Source organism: Rhamphochromis sp. 'chilingali', assembly GCF_963969265.1.
Source record: "Rhamphochromis sp. 'chilingali' genome assembly, chromosome: 2".
Lineage (NCBI taxonomy): Eukaryota > Metazoa > Chordata > Actinopteri > Cichliformes > Cichlidae > Rhamphochromis > Rhamphochromis sp. 'chilingali'.
In genome coordinates, this window is record NC_137930.1 from 67,341,439 (window position 1) to 67,357,301 (window position 15,863).

At 40.8% G+C, this 15,863-nt stretch overlaps 1 protein-coding gene across 2 annotated transcripts; it reads right to left on the reverse strand.

Moving 5' to 3' along the window:
• Positions 1-8,902: 8,902 nt before the first annotated feature.
• On the reverse strand, positions 8,903-15,243 carry ndufa9a (NADH:ubiquinone oxidoreductase subunit A9a). 2 transcript variants are annotated; one of them, XM_080874531.1, is made up of 11 exons: positions 15,156-15,243; positions 13,762-13,938; positions 13,524-13,621; positions 13,315-13,406; positions 13,068-13,209; positions 12,803-12,905; positions 12,543-12,613; positions 12,129-12,205; positions 10,374-10,469; positions 9,266-9,332; positions 8,903-9,142 (listed from the first exon to the last, which is right to left on the reverse strand). In XM_080874531.1, the coding sequence occupies exons 1-11, from the start codon at positions 15,208-15,210 to the stop codon at positions 8,972-8,974; spliced, it is 1,149 nt and encodes a 382-aa protein (XP_080730657.1). In that variant the 5' UTR covers positions 15,211-15,243; the 3' UTR covers positions 8,903-8,971. The 2 variants fall into 2 exon arrangements, with proteins under 2 accessions (XP_080730657.1, XP_080730658.1); XM_080874532.1 differs by having other exon boundaries at positions 13,762-13,935; positions 15,156-15,234.
• Positions 15,244-15,863: the final 620 nt, after the last annotated feature.

Below are 15,863 nucleotides of genomic sequence, written 5' to 3' on the forward strand. Positions count from 1 at the left end.
TACTCTCTCCTGCACTCGATATATTATTCATTGTTGATCTGCACACAGCTGTTGTCACGAACCACTGTCATGAGACATTCTCGCAAAAAAATCACAGTTTTAGTAACGCAGTAACGCAGCGTTCCTACGGGAAAGTAAGTTTTTGCGATAGTAATCCCTTACTTTACTCGTTACTTTAAAAAAGTAACGCGTTACTGCCCATCTCCAGTGCCCACTAATAACAATAGTCGCTTTGTCAATGTTACCCTCATTCTGATAACACCGACTTTCTAGCCAGATAATAACACGTCAGAGGACACACAAAAACACACACAGTACTGACCTAACTGACACTGTAACTCCTGATGTGAATGTCATAAAATCGTTAGCTGAGCAGAGGCGTCAACATCCCTCCACTCCCAAAAAAGTGACTGTGACCTCTCACATATTTTCTCTGATGAAAAGCAAAACTGAAATGTCTGAACAGCCTAAAATTAGCTTGAAACTGGTCATAAAAGAGTCATCAATGTAATGGACAAAAAATATATACTGTTTTTAAATCTCTTCAAAATGTTCAGTTATTTGTTCATGATTATGTCATTCAGCCTGAACTGTTTAAACTCCTGGAATCATGCAGATGCTTCACAGGTGGAAAATGTGCAGCCCAGTTATTTGTAGTGAGTACTGTAGGAATTAAAACATTATTAGTGGTATTTAGAAATAATTTTGATCTTTATTTTGTTTTAATCTGTGAAAAGTGTTCATAAGATCAAGCTTGAGCACACTTGACTATAACAGATGTTCATGTTAAAAACGGCACTAAAAACTTGTGATGAGATGCTCGATCCTCCAGCTCTGCCCACTGCACTGCTGAATGATGAGTTTATAGTAAAAGTTTGCTCTCTGGGCGATTTCAAGGGATCTGTTTGTTGCTTTGTCTATGATTGCTTGGCCCTGCCACAGGTTGACAGACGTTATGAGACAGTGCACAGCAAGTGTTTCTAAAAACAATATGTCTAGGCCAAGATCTTGTTTGAAGTCCCAGTGCATGTGTAGTTCATTCGTTTTTGCCAGTGGACACTCCTGCAGGGTGGGAGAACTTCCAGAGCCTGGATCAACCAGGCAGCGATCACTGTTATAATTGTGAGATGTAATCCCCCCAATGATTATTTCACCATCTGTGTTGTAGTAGCAGTGCTGTTAAAAGGAAAAGTAATAATTTCAGATTATTTTTTAGTCATATTTACTATCCTGGTAGTTTGGTACTCTACATTACATGTGGTTGTTGAAAGTGGCATCCATGCAGGATGTGGATATTTCCTGGAACAGGTCCTTGGTCCACACAGTGGCTCTTAAGAAGGTCGTTCCGTAACTGGAGTGTCAAACTTGTTTGCTTTTTATTGAATCATATACTCATGTGGTATGTGATTGAGTGATTGAGTTTCTAAAAAATATTGTATGATTTTATTTCCTCAGGGCAGCCCCTCCATGAACTGCTCCAGGACCACATTTGTCAGAATGCGTGCCTCCAGAAAAACCTGAGGGTCATTGTCCTCCCTCATCTGGTCCATTGCCACCGCCAGCAGAGAGCAGGGAGGCGATGTGGCGACCTGACGAGCCACTTCAGCACCTACGTCTGCCACTCTGCCTGGTCCTGCAGCTTGTCCGGTTGATCGCTCTGGGTGTCAAGTGCTGTGTATGACAGGCAGGAATGGTGGATCCAAAGTGCGGACTCCAGAAGGCGAAAAATGCACTCACAACAGCTTTGTTCCTGAACATGAAAATAACTAAACTGAAAACAGAAATAAACTAAATAGGCAGACTTGTTTTCAAACCTTTTCCACCACAATTAACAGGTTGTGAAAGGACAGTCTTAGCGGTCTCTGAATTTACTAGACGAGGCTTAGCTAAGATAGGTTTTAAATTTTTTCCACCGTGACGAGCAGTCTGAGGAAAAACAGTTCAAGCAAACAGACTCGGGGATGAGAGAACCTCAATTAACAAAACCTGAATTGATGGTCTTTGAAAAATTATTGTCTTTTGCCTGCTTGAGAGGTGCAGAACAACACTGAGACAGGGAAGGCATATAAACAAAACCTACAATTGGAAATCAGGAGATACTAAAGGGAGCTAGAAATACAGAAACTAAATAATAGAAACACTAAGTCACAGAATATAGACAAACAAAATCAAAACCACTGTGTCACCAGACCCAGGTACCATAACACTGGGCCGCCACGTGCTCACGTTCCATGGCCGCCATCTCAGCCAGTTTTCTTTATTTATCGACATCAATGTTCGGTCCTCTGCGTCAATAAAAAGGGCCCAATGCCTCATCAGCACGATCATCTTAATTTAAAATGCCAGAGACCATTTTCTACCTTCACACAAGGCCCATTATGCATGTGCGTGGGTAATGCTTCCAAAAATATCCCATAGAAAGTATTATTAAAATCATTTCTGCTAAAATGTGAGAAATTTGTGACAAATTGCAAAACACCTGGCTATGTCTTCACTAAAACCTCTGTAACTTTGCTCTGTTTCACTTCAGCAGCATCAATTTTTGCACAGATAATGTTCGTTTGTTGAACGTTTGTTCTGAAATTTATTGTGTACTGCACCATATTTTCAAAGGGGTTACATGCGATAAAAATACAAAAAAAATAGGCGATGAAAAAAAATCTTCGTATTTTTCTATGTTCCAGACTCAGTTACTTTGACACAGTAATGTCTGCTGTAATATTTACACCTCTGTTGAAGCGTTAGCTTTATTTTGATACCAAGACTGTTTGCACAGAGTTTTAGTTGCAAAGAAATACTAATGACAGAACTTCATTTATCACACTGATGCTCGGCAGGTCTTTGGGATATTTCTGTGCCAGACATCTGTGAGCTGGTATGTACTGTGAGGAAAACCTTTGCACTTCTAAGACAAAGGGCGACAACACTGACAGTTACAGCAACAAAATAAAAAATAAATCTCACTAATAGCGGATCACGGATCTCATTAATAAAATGTACCTGCTGTCTCTGGTATCTGGATGCTTCCTTCCAAGTGGCAGCTGGTTACTCAGGAAGGCATTGTATCCATATATTTGAAACAGACCTTCAGCTTCCTTCTGCTCTTGTTCTGTCAGGCCATCGCCCCACTTGGTAAACAGGACGGAGTTTGGGTATAACTTTGGCATAACGATCTTCTCTTCTTCTTTGTCCACATTTCGTAAAATGGAATTTGTGAAATTCTTTTGACCTAAAACCTCGATCAGCTTTGCTTTTGTGGAGGTTGAAAAACAGAAGGATGAAAATTGTTATTCATTGTTGGGGCAAAAGAAGAAGAAATTGGCTAGTTTCGACTTATCAAGTGCTCTTCAAAAACCTGTCATACAGATCAAATCTAGCATGCATCTTTCCCCTTTGGATTCCCCACCACAACCCCACAACAACACACACACACTGCAACCTTTTGAACAGGCTTTAAAACTCAAGCTGTATATAAAAGCACATCTTATCTTAAAGTTTAAACATTTCTAAAAGAAAAAAAACTCACACAGCTATTAAATAGCATTTTACTGACGTAAAGGTGCAGAGGTGATGCCAACAACCGTTATCAGGCTAACAATAAAGGTTCCAAAGTGCACACAGTAAATTTCACGTGCTTGTAAAACTTACTCAGCCTCCTTTGTTTTACATTAGTTCACTGTGGTTGTAATTGATATTAAAATATTAGTACATTTAGGATAAATGACAGCTTTGAAGCATTAAATATTACAGATAAGATTATGCTTTTTGTGGTCTTCTGTATCACCTTAACTTCCCCATTAGCTTTATACTTTATTACTTCGTCTACTGACATTTAGACCCACCATACATTTTTTTACTGTCCGGATTATGAATGTTCTGAGGGGTTAGTACTACCTCATCACACGCCACCTTAATAATGGCCATACTTTCTATGATTAAATACAACCAAAATTTCAACATAGCAAAGCAATAAAATGCGTGTGATAATAAACATTTAAATTCAAGTCACATGGTTATTGTAAGAGGGCCTCAGTGGAGAAAGAACACTTGGAAGCCGGACTTCTCTTCACTCGGTTTATTTACAGGCGCAGATAACAAGGCAGCTCAGGTTGGTGGTATGAATGACAAAAGAAGAAAACTATACAAAAGCAAACTTACAGCCAAAGCCAAGCCCGTGGCTCTTAGTCTACTAGCCAGCACTTTAATCCTACAGTGCAATTTGAACTCTCCCTCAGGAGCATCAACCAGGCTTATAAAGCTTAAACCTCTTCACAGAACAAACCAAGCAAACATTAGTCTGTTAACTGTCATAATAGATGTTTTTACACAAAAGCAGGACGAAGACATTCTAGGTATCAATTCTGTGGCTTTTACAAAAACAACCACAAACATAAAAGTTTGCTTAGAGTGACTGAAAGGTTGTTTGAGCAGACTGAAAAACTCCCCCTGCTGGTCAAAACCTTTATTGTCATTTAACTATTCGTGATGGCCACTCGACTCCCTCACGACAGCGTCAGCACTGAAATAATCAGTGCCAGGAACAGAAATAAAACACAGTAATTTGATTTTGTGTGCATCACTCATTCATCTAATGTTTCTGATGAATGTGTAGTTAATACAACAGGTCTGGATATATGTAAGGTGTCTATTAGTTATCAAGGTAGTTATCTCGTTGATGTCAGACGTCAGGAGAACAGACAGAGTATTTTAAACTGACAGGAAACCCAGAATACAAGGCATGCAGAAGAGCACCTGAAGATGGAACACAGATGGTCTACAGCATCAGAAGACCACGCCAGGTGCCACACCTGTCAACTGTTTCACATGCACTCACCAAAACTGGACAATAGAGCGATGGAAAAATGCTGTACTCCAGCAACATTCACAGTCCAGTACAGCACGTTTGGGATGTGGTTGAAGGGGAAATTTGGATGTGCAGCTGACAAATCTGCAGCAACTGTGTGATGCTATGATGTCAGTATGGAGCAAAATCTCCTGTGAATGCTTTGAGCACCTAACCGAATATATACCATGAAGAATTGAGGCAGCCCTGGAGGCAAAAGTGGGTCTAACCTCCACGTTGGTTGAGTGTGGAGTAAGTGCATATGAGAGCATGAGGGTGGGAATGGATGTTTGTATCTGTGTGTGCCTGTATGTCTGTGTCTATATGTCAGGTTGGGTGTCAGGCGCCACCTCTCTGGGGACATCTCAGGCCCTCCAAGGTTTGGAGGCCTATCTCCCCCTACCACCACTTCCCCTGCCAGTGGCAGACCCCCTCAGACATCGGTGCGTTGGTGGTTCTTTGTGTCCGGGGATGGGTGTCCAGGTACACACCGGCTCACTCCTTGGCGGCCGCTTATCGGGGCCTGGAGCCTGGGGCTCGCTCGGGCCACTTTGGAGGTGGGGTGCCCCCGGCCTCTCGGCCTGGGGCTCGGTCACTCAGGCACAGCTGGCTGCCGGCGGAGCTCACGGGCGCGTCACTGCAACTCCCCCTGGCTTCTGCTCCGCGGCTGCTGAGTGAGCCCTCATCTGGGACTCTCCTCAGCTCTTTCCGGGACAGTGGCGCAGCTGCCCCTCTGTTGGTCTTCCTTGGTCTCTTGTGTTCTGGGGGCCTCTGGATGTCTGGAGTTTTGATCTCCTCCACACCTGCTTCATGCCCTGGAGGACGGGGCTGTGGCCCCCCCACACCCTCTAGCAGATTATTACATGAAGGAACCTTTTAAAAAACAAGCGCGTCCATGCTCACAGGTGTACACACGGGTGATCACACCCACAAACTACACCCTTTTTGGCTCCTACCTCAAAGCACACTGTGTTCTGTTGATCTTATGTGCTGCACAATAATGTTTAATATTTAGTATTTACTGTCATATTCCCATATATCATTGTGATGTTGTTTATTCTATTACTCTTGTTCTCTTCTGCTTGCTTTCTTTTTTCTTTCTCAGCAGGTGATCCAGGTGATTGATATATGCATTTTTTTTTCTCTGCCCGTTCTGTTGGTTCTTGTCTTTTGCCCTTCTCCCCCGTCCCTCTTCTCAGCTGTTTCTCTTTCCCTCTTTCTTTCTCCCCTTCTTTCCCCCAGTCAAGTCTGTCTCGTATTCAGTAAGTGAAAATAAAATAAACAATAAAAGGTGAATCAAATGGACCATTACGGCAAGGCTGGGATGGTCAGTTTGGTAAAGTAAATCCGTTGGGCATCTTTCTTTGCCTTTAGACAACAATTCTGATGCAAAAGAGCCAAACGGGCAAAAGGCCAAAAAAAAAAAAAAAAAAAAAAAAAGTGGGTCTAACCTTATATTTGCAAGGTGTAACTAATAAAGTGGCCGATGAGTAATTATGTCAAGTTATCTTTATTTATATAGCACATTTAAAAGACATCAAGTGTCGGCCAAAGTGCTGAACGCAGGGATAATATATATATATATATATATTAAAAAATGTGTATATGAAGTACTTTGATTGAAAACACTGATGTAATTCCGTGACATGTTGGAACTTGAGAGATCTGTGACATTAACAGGAGAAGTGCATCACCACAAATATCTTTAGCAGTGAAGTAAAAAAAAAAAAACAGCATTGTGTATAAAAACAATTTAAGGTAAAGATTTAAAAATGCTGGCAATCAACACAGCTGATTTAAACGGCTAAATGACCATGTCATGAAGTTCTCCAGAGGCCTGGTAATGAACTAATCATTTGATTCAGGTGTGTTGACCCACGGTGAGATCTAAAACCTGCAGGACACCGGCCCCCGAGGCCTGGAGTTCCCAACCCCCGACCTGTAGCATCAACATGAAAATCCACCTTTTTCCTGAAATTATTGCATTCAGATTTTCACCCACGGCATGAATTTGAAACTTTGTTCTCGAGTTATCGCATTTACAAACATGCAGGGTGGCGACAATACCCGATCTGCCTTTTCCACTGCAAGAACTCTTAAAAGTGTATTTGTCTCATTTCTAGGACCTGGATCTGCAGAACTTTCACTTGTTCCATTGGCAGATTTTTTCACTTAATACAAGATTTTTGCCTGAAATAAGTGAAAAATCTGCCAATGGAACAAGTGAAAATTCCCCAGATCCAAGATTCACTGTCTAAAAACAAGTTCCTATATCTCACTGGAATGTTACTCTGTAGCTCAGGGGTGCCCAATCCCGGTCCTCGAGAGCTACCGTCCTGCAGCTTAGATGCATCCTTGTTCCCACACACCCGAATCAAATGAATGGCTTGTTATCAGGCCTTTGCCAAACATGATGGCATGCTGAAGAGGTAATCAAACCACTTGATTCAGCTGTGTTGGAGTAGGGATGCATCTAAAAGCTGCAGGATAGTAGCTCTTGAGGACTGGGATTGGGCAGCCCTGCTGTAGCTGATTGAAGTGTGATGAGATATTTCAACTAGAAATTAGACAAATATACTTGGTAAGATTTTGAGTTTTTGGAGTGTACAGCAAGGGATAAAAACTGCAGATGAAATGACTTTTCTGCTGTGAGAATGTTTTTATCCATTTCTGTATGTTAGTAGTTCATCTTTTAATCTTGTGTTGCCTTAACTTCCCTATTAGTTGTAGCTTATGCTTCTTGAAACACTAACACTGTTTTTGTTGCACTGGCTGTTTGTGAGCAGAGATGGGCGTTACTGTAATCCGATTACTTTTTCAAGTAACGAGTAAAGTAAGGGATTACTATTGCAAAAACGGTAATTAGATTACCGTTACTTTCCCGTAGGAACGCTGCGTTACTGCGTTACTAAAACCGTGATTTTTTTTTGCGAGAATGTCTCACGACAGTGACGTAAGCGAGTGCGACGTTCGTGGCAACAGCTGTGTGCAGATCAACAATGGATCATATATGGAGTGCAGAGAGAGTATGAGCGTGCAGCGTTTAAAGCGTGGAAGTACTGACCTTACTTTGAGTTTGATTCCATAAAAAGTGACAAAAACATTAGTGTCCGCTGTGCGTGGGAAGAAAACTTCTTTTTACAGCGAAAAAACCCCTAAACTTCCAAACAAGCACCGAGTAGCTACGACGTAATGGGAAACTCACAGAGAAACTCGCGGATTCTTCCACTGACCGCGGCACACCTGCACCAGGGTAACCCTCCGCCTACCCAACTCCTGCTTTACAGGTGAAAATAAAATCAAAGACTAGCGGTCCTGTTGCTCTATTTCTTTTCTGCTGTGTTTTACTTGCATCTATTTGAAAGACTGAGTGTAAACACACACACACAAAAAATTATGAGCTGGAATGTGCAGAAAATAGGTTTAAATATTAAACAAATTTCTTCCAGTCAGAGAATGTTGCATATAATTACATTTTTGCTTGATGCATAAAGTTAAAAGATTAAAACTAATAAAACAAGTTTTAAAAAGAGACTTTTCCATTTGATTACATTTTGTATGATGGGTTATGTAGAAAAAGTAGAATTGGGCTGAAAGATCTATCACTTTATCACCTATTCAGGTTGTAAATCGTGTTTTTAAAAAGTAACTAAGTAACTAATTACTTTTGAAAATAAGTAATCAGTAAAGTAACGGGATTACTTTTTTGGGGAAGTAATCAGTAATTAGTTACTGAGTACTTTTTTCAAGTAACTTGACCAACACTGAGTACTGCTAAAATGTATTTTTTTTTACACTGGGATTTACTGCAGTAGCACTGCTTTTAGTCCCCCTGCTGTCTGGATTGATAACAAACCTTCTGAGTACTGCCACTAAAACACTCCACCTTCATCACAGTCATACTTTCTATTATTAAATACAACAACCAAAACATGAGCACGGTAACGCAACGTCTATGAAAATAAAAAAAAGGGTGAATACGCTTGAGAAGCATTGTCATGTCAGACACATGCTTTGTTTAATGAAAATATTTACCAAGAAAACTAAACTTGAGACACATTAGGGGATAATTCTTTATTTATGTACAGAATACAGTTAAAGACAAAGCAAGATTTCACATCGGTCGCCTTAATAGTTGACGGTCTTGGCCGGCTTCGTCTCATCCAGTTCTGCTTCCAGGTAACGGAAGCGACGGTGGCGACGCAAAATCTCAATAGCCTTTTGCTCTACACTGGAAGCAGTGATGCCGAGATCCTCCAGACCCGGGAGTCCCGGGTACTTCATGTCTGTTGTGTGAAACTAGAAAATGAGAGCACATTAAAGGATTTTCTTATCGATTATCCTGAAAAAGCACCTTGGTACAAGGCTGAGGGGGGAATTCACACCAGCCTTCAGGCAATGTCAGATACTTGGCAGTCTTACCCTATTCACTTTGTCTGGGGTTGTCCAGGGCTCAAAAGGATTCATTGCAAACAACTGGGCAGCCAGGCTGGAAAATGAGCAAACCATCATTTATAACACTAGCAAACAACTTTTGATAACTATACTTCAACATAGCATGAAGTGGTTGTTCTGTATCTTTATTGTCCTAAATTAATCTGGATGGCATTACTTTGACCTCCAGTAATATTGTGAGAAATCTTGGAACAATTTTTGGCCATATGGATTCAACATGCGCACGAAGCATTTATGTGGTACAGCTTTCCTTCATTTCCACAATCGTTATATTCACAATCATCAGGTCCTGTCATATGTTAAAGATGATAATATCCAAATATGTTCTCAGACTCTTATCTTACTTGTGGTTAGTTTTTAAAAGTTTAATAAAAAGAATTTCTTTTTGGTAACGCTCACAGTCGGGATCAGGTGAGCCTTAACCATCCCTCAGTTATACTGCTGGGCACTTCCTACGATCCACTGAACATTTCTCCTTCACAATCTATATGTTTAAATACCAAACCATATATATTGTATTTCTTCATTAGTAATTATTAAACTCGGTCCTCCATCGTGTGTCTTCTGTCCTTCCTTTTCTCTTTCACCTCACCCCAAACTGGTTGCAGCAGATGGCTGCCCCTCCCTCAGCCTGGTTCTGCTAGAAAGTTTGCTTTTGCCACTGTTGTCAAACACCATGGGTTTGTCTAATTGTTGTGTTTTCTCCCTGACATGGATAGTCTTTACCTCGCAGTGCAATCCCCCAGAGGTGACTGCTGTTGTGTTTGTTAAAAAAAAGAAAAGAAGAAAAAGTGAAACTACTTTGGATGCAGATGCGGCTCTCAGCAGGAGCTCTGCATGCGTGCGGATCAGTAATAAATCACACTTGTTGCATATTTTTTTTAAAACAGTTTTAAGCTAACTCTGATCTTGCTTTGTGCTCCAAATAGTCTGGGTTATTACTAGATAATGAATAATAATGAATACTTTTCAGGATCCACTGTTTACGTGACTGAATCCTTGAAGTATTTACCCAAATAAGACGACTTCTTTTAGGAGAATATTGAACCCTGAACATAATATATGAGGTGCTTACTGAAAAAGTGGGCGAGGCAGAGGGTAGGGCACAAAAGGTCTGTGCGCCACGGCGTAAATGTACTCCACCAGGTCATGAAGGAGGTAACGATTGGGTCTAGACAAAAGAAAACAGGAGAGATAGAACGAGAGAAAAATGTTTATCATGCACACCCATGGTAACAAAGGCAGGACTCGAGCCATTGACAAACATGTTGCAACAGACTTATCGTACAAATGACTTGATTCAATTTGACAAGTTAAGCACAAAATTAACCTTAGTCATCTTTCTTCAGTATGCTTTTACAAGTACTTTTTCTAAATAAGTTATGAATCAGTTACACCAAGCTGTGGTATGCCAACTTGGCAGCTGAGGCGGAGGGCAGAGACTGGAAGATCAAGGCGTGTCTGGTGGAAGTGGGGTGCAGCGGCTTTGTTGCCAATACAACAGAAAAACTGCTTAGATTGGAGTCAGAGGACAGGCGCAACGGCAGGCTATAACAGAATTAGCTAACACTGCTGAGAGGACCAATCACTGGCTATGGCTGAAGAGGGCTGACATCACTTGGACAGCTAAGACAGTCGGCTAACTGCGAGACACACGGTTACATCCTGTGAGGCTGTGGGAGTGTGTGGGTGGGGTGTTTGCCCGCTCTCCCCGCCTCCTCCTCTCTTGCCACTCCTACCCCCTCTCTCTCCTCTCTCCCCAGGACACAGCTGCTTTTGATTAGCCTCGTTTGCCACCTGACTCCAGTCAGCAATCACCTATGAGGCTATTTAAACTGGGGATGAGCTGTGAGCAGGGTGTTTTTTCCCTCTGTGGCTCTACACGGTTTTGTGTTAGGTTTTGGACAGACAGCTGCCTTCTGACTAGTGAGTAGATGGGCTTGTGGGCCCTGAGAGTGTCTCCCCGTGGTGCGGAGTAGGGTAGGAAGTGCCTCCCTTTTTTGTTTAGTAGTCTTCTTGTCTTTTGTTGCTGCGAGTGTTTCCTTTGTTTCTTTGGCATTATTGGTAAAACGGCGTTGCCGGCTCTTTAAGTTAATGTTGTGATGATGGCCGAAACACCCGATGAATCCAAGGTCGACTACTGACAATGTGTCCCAAAATCGTAATATTATAATCTAGATCAGATCTCTAATCCCTAAACGTAACCAAGGAAGATAAAAAAGGAAAAATGGCAGAATAGCTTGTAATAAAGGGCAGAACACCTTCCTCATAGCAGCCGTCCCTCATAACCTTCTCCATTTGAAGCAATGCATTACCAGGGATTGTAACATCTAATCCTTTCATTGAATTGATGTGGTTTTTTTTTTGTTTTGTTTTTTTTTTTAACTGAATTTAACACCACCTAAAACATATCACATTAAATTATACATCTCCATTATAAATCTGTTTTATTTTTTAGTCCAACATTTAGGAACTTTAAAACCCTCGTGTGTTCTTCTGCTGACGTACTGTTTCTGGCAATTTCACAGTACATTAAAAAACTAAAGAAGACATTGAAGAAAAAGGGTGGGTGTGGGTGTAGGGTTTTGAAGAAACACCCTACAGCTATGTTATGATTGTTGATGTTGTATAATTTGTCCACCAGAGGGCACTCTGGTGTTACAAACAAACGTTACAAACAACAACAAATTGATGCGAGCAATCAGGAAGTGTGTAAATGGGTATAATGGCAGCTATAAATTTGAACTTTTAAACATTTCAATATTTGTTGAACTTTCTGGCATAAATACATTACAACATGCTAACTTTGCTAACAAATTAGCCCACTTACCCAACAAGTGCATATGTCTTTCCATTAGCATCAGGGTCTCTGATAGCACTGATGATCGCCTTAGCCACATCCACCACCTGAAGGGGAAAGACGGTGCGTTTAGTTGATTTTGTTTACAGTTTTTGAAGCATTTAGTCAAAGAGTGGTGTGGTCATCCACAGTGTTTTGCAACCACATGGCCCAGTGATAAATTAGGTATGCAACAATGAATCAAACCAGTGGAGCCACTTAATCATAGCTGCAGTGGCAAGTGTGGCTCTCACAAAACAGCAGATGTGATGGAAACCATTAGCCACACTCCAACAAAATACAAACAATAACGTTCAATTTTTTTGTGTGTTATCTTAAAAGGGAAATAAACTGATAGATAAAGCAGTTAATAAAATCAAGCACTGCTTAGCTTTTAAATCTTACATGAACAGGCTGCTTCACCGTCTTTTTCCCGAGGGCAATAAGAGGAACGGCATTTCCAAACCAGCGCATATCTGAGGAAGGTTTACATCACACAGTTACACCAATTATCACTCATCTTCAAAGATGAGGAACAACAGCTCTGTGTGAAATTAAAGAAAGGAAACACTGTAGCTAACATGCAGGACAAAAGAAACCACAATTATAAAACTGTAATGAGCTTTTGCTGACATTTACACGACACAGAGGTACAGCCTTCTTACTTGCGTAATAGTTGAAGAATCTGTCCTCCCTCCCAAACATCTCAGAGGGCTTCATGATGATGGCATCGGGAAACTCTTCCCTTACTGCAGTCTCTCCCACAGCCTACAGTTAAAGAATGAGACACACAAAGATCTGTTAATAAACATTAATTCTGAACTGTAATATAAATGTACCAAAATTCGCTTAAAATTTCAACAAACCCATTCAAAACATAGTTTGACTTTGACAAAAAGAGGTCCAGTCTGTATAGAAGCTGTTCCTGACCTTGTTCCTCAGGTATTTGGATGGGCTGCGGATGTCAGCGTTGAGGTGCGACATGTGGACGAACTTTGTGATGCCGGCTTCTCTGGCTGCCCTGGCAATCTGCTGTGGGATGGTAACATACACATCCTCGAAGCGAAAGTTCCTTCACAGAAAGAGGTGGAAAAACCTTAAATAGCCAACCTCAAAGGGAACTTTAGCACAAACCAGCTTCATGTGAACACCAGAGCCTTTTTCCAGGCAAATATACCTCGTCTCCCACTCTCTGCCCACCAGATTGATGACAACATTTGAGTGCTCCATAGCCTGTTTAATGGAGTCTTTGTTCCTGGCATCCCACTCCTTTAACACAATAAACAAAGACCAGGTGACTGTCATATCCACTGATGTTCTGCATTCATGGCCGTATGCACTTTAAAGAGTTTCTTCAAGAGAAATTTGCATCTATAAGCAGCTTACCAAAAAGAGGATTTGCCCAAGATCACCCATGGGCCTGAAGTGCATGAGGTCATACTGATCACAGCGATGAGGGATTATAATCTGAGACCCAATCCGACCTGAAAACACCACATGAAAACATTTTAACTTCCCCTAAACAGTGTGTACTCTGTAATCCAGCATTGCAGTATGTATACGTACTAGCTAATGAGCAAATGCACATTAATATCAGCATTTTCCCCACTTTTTCTCAACTCACCCAGCCTATTGACGACGTATCGTCCCAGGAAACCTGTGGCACCAAACACCGTGGCAGCTATTCCGCTAAAAGAGGAGCGTCCTCCTTTCCCTTTAGGGATGAGAGCATGATGCAGCTTCCTCTGCTGGACTGTGGTGACAGATGCAGCTGACAACAAGGCAGGGTAGGAGTTGCCTGCTAGGGGGTGTAGAAAGGCAAGTAGCAGTTGGATTTAATCATAAGGTGAGATGCAATCAGTTACAGACTTAATTGGAAAAGACCATAAAGCTGAATGATTGGCACTTCAAAACTGTAGTAAAGCTTACAATTTAGCCTCATTCATCTGGCAACCGAAAGCCACAATAGAGTGTGCATGGTATTACATATTAGAGTAATGCATTTTACTAAAGTTAAGTTAGTTTAATTTAAACACCACAGAATTTAGCCCAAAGTCCTTTACAAGCACTGTTAAACGTTTCCATAGCAAATCCTGATCACCTTTAGTTTTTAGGCAACAAGGGGCATTGAGAGAAATGTATATGTTATAATTATAATGTTGTTATAATAATGACTTCATTGAATTGGAGGCAAATTGTGAAATTAAAAGACCTGTAAATTACTGTGAAGCTAACTCATAGACGGCTTTAAAAGTAAATAACATTTTGAAACATTTATTAAAAACGTCACAGGCAGCCAAAGCAGGGGAGCTAAAACAGAAGTGACGTGCTGTCTTCTCTTTGTGCCGGTTAAGAGCCGAGCAGCTGCATTTTGAACCAATGTCAAACCAGAGAGTGGAAATGGGAAATCCTATATACGGGGAGGCTGCAGATGACAGAAGCGACAACATTGTCCTTGATTTCACACTGGTTCTCAGTTTGTAAATGCATGAAACTAAAAATGTCAGCTAATGTGAACTACAGGGCAGACTTGGGACTAAAGCTAGTTCAGTGTTTCCAGAATTATATAATTATATCATCCCACTTCGGCAGTTAGTCTAAAGACAGCATCCATTCTGTTAAGCAACAAAAATGTTGTTTTATTTTGCAGTAAAACAAAAAGAGAAACAGGAGATGCTAGCAGTCTGCGAAACATACGCTACAGCTGCACAGAGGAACCAGCTCGACCCAACATCATACTTCACGTCTTTGATATATTAATCCACAATGGGACGCAGTCGCCCAGATTCAGCAGTAGCTCATGGTAAAATACTTAATTTTACTGTTCTTGTTTCCTACTAGCTACCTTGAGCTCTTGCTAGCGGGTGATTGGCCGAGCCCGTTAGCAAGGTCACCCGAGCCGAGTGTCCCGTCTCCGTGTGATCTTGTTATGGAATCGCACAAATGTAGGGATTGGCTATATGAATCTGTAAAGCATACATCTACACATGCTCTGGCGACAATTGTAACGGTACTCACTTGAAATCTTTGAAAGGACACTCGCAGGACGGCTAACCAGCACTACGGTCGCCATCTTCCCAACTACGGCAAACCCTGTCGGCCAAAATACGAGCGCTACCGCACGAAGAAGGCGTAAAAACCATAATATACTGTATAAATATATATATTTACAGTATATTGTATAAAGAACCTTTGTTTTCTGGGCAGTTTGTCTTAATTTTAGCTTTTCCAGGCTTGGACTTGATATAACTTTATTTGTGTCTTTTTTATTATTTTGGTGCCAATAAAAACTAAGCACTAAAATAAATAACCACAAATTTATTCACACTTTCAGCTTTTTATTAGCATAAACTGATAAAACACTACTTATATAATTATACATTTCGATTAATGGTATTGTCTCGTTTCTGTTTTATTACTTAATTGTATATTCAAATATTTATTTGCTGTTTCGTCGTGGCCTCATGTCTGCCAACTTGATGGTTATTATACCCGTTAAGACGTTAATTTGCTGAGTATTACATCATGAAAATACGAATTACACCAATAACACATTAACTTAAAAGATTAATTAATGTACTAGTAGTGTAGTCCAAACTGTATGACGCTCACAAAGTGATGAACATGCCTCGTTTTTATCTCTGGTTGAATAAAAAGGATTTATCAAACACATGGTTTCTGAAACAGCTTTTTTCTCGTCTTTTATTCCGTCATAAAAATGATTTA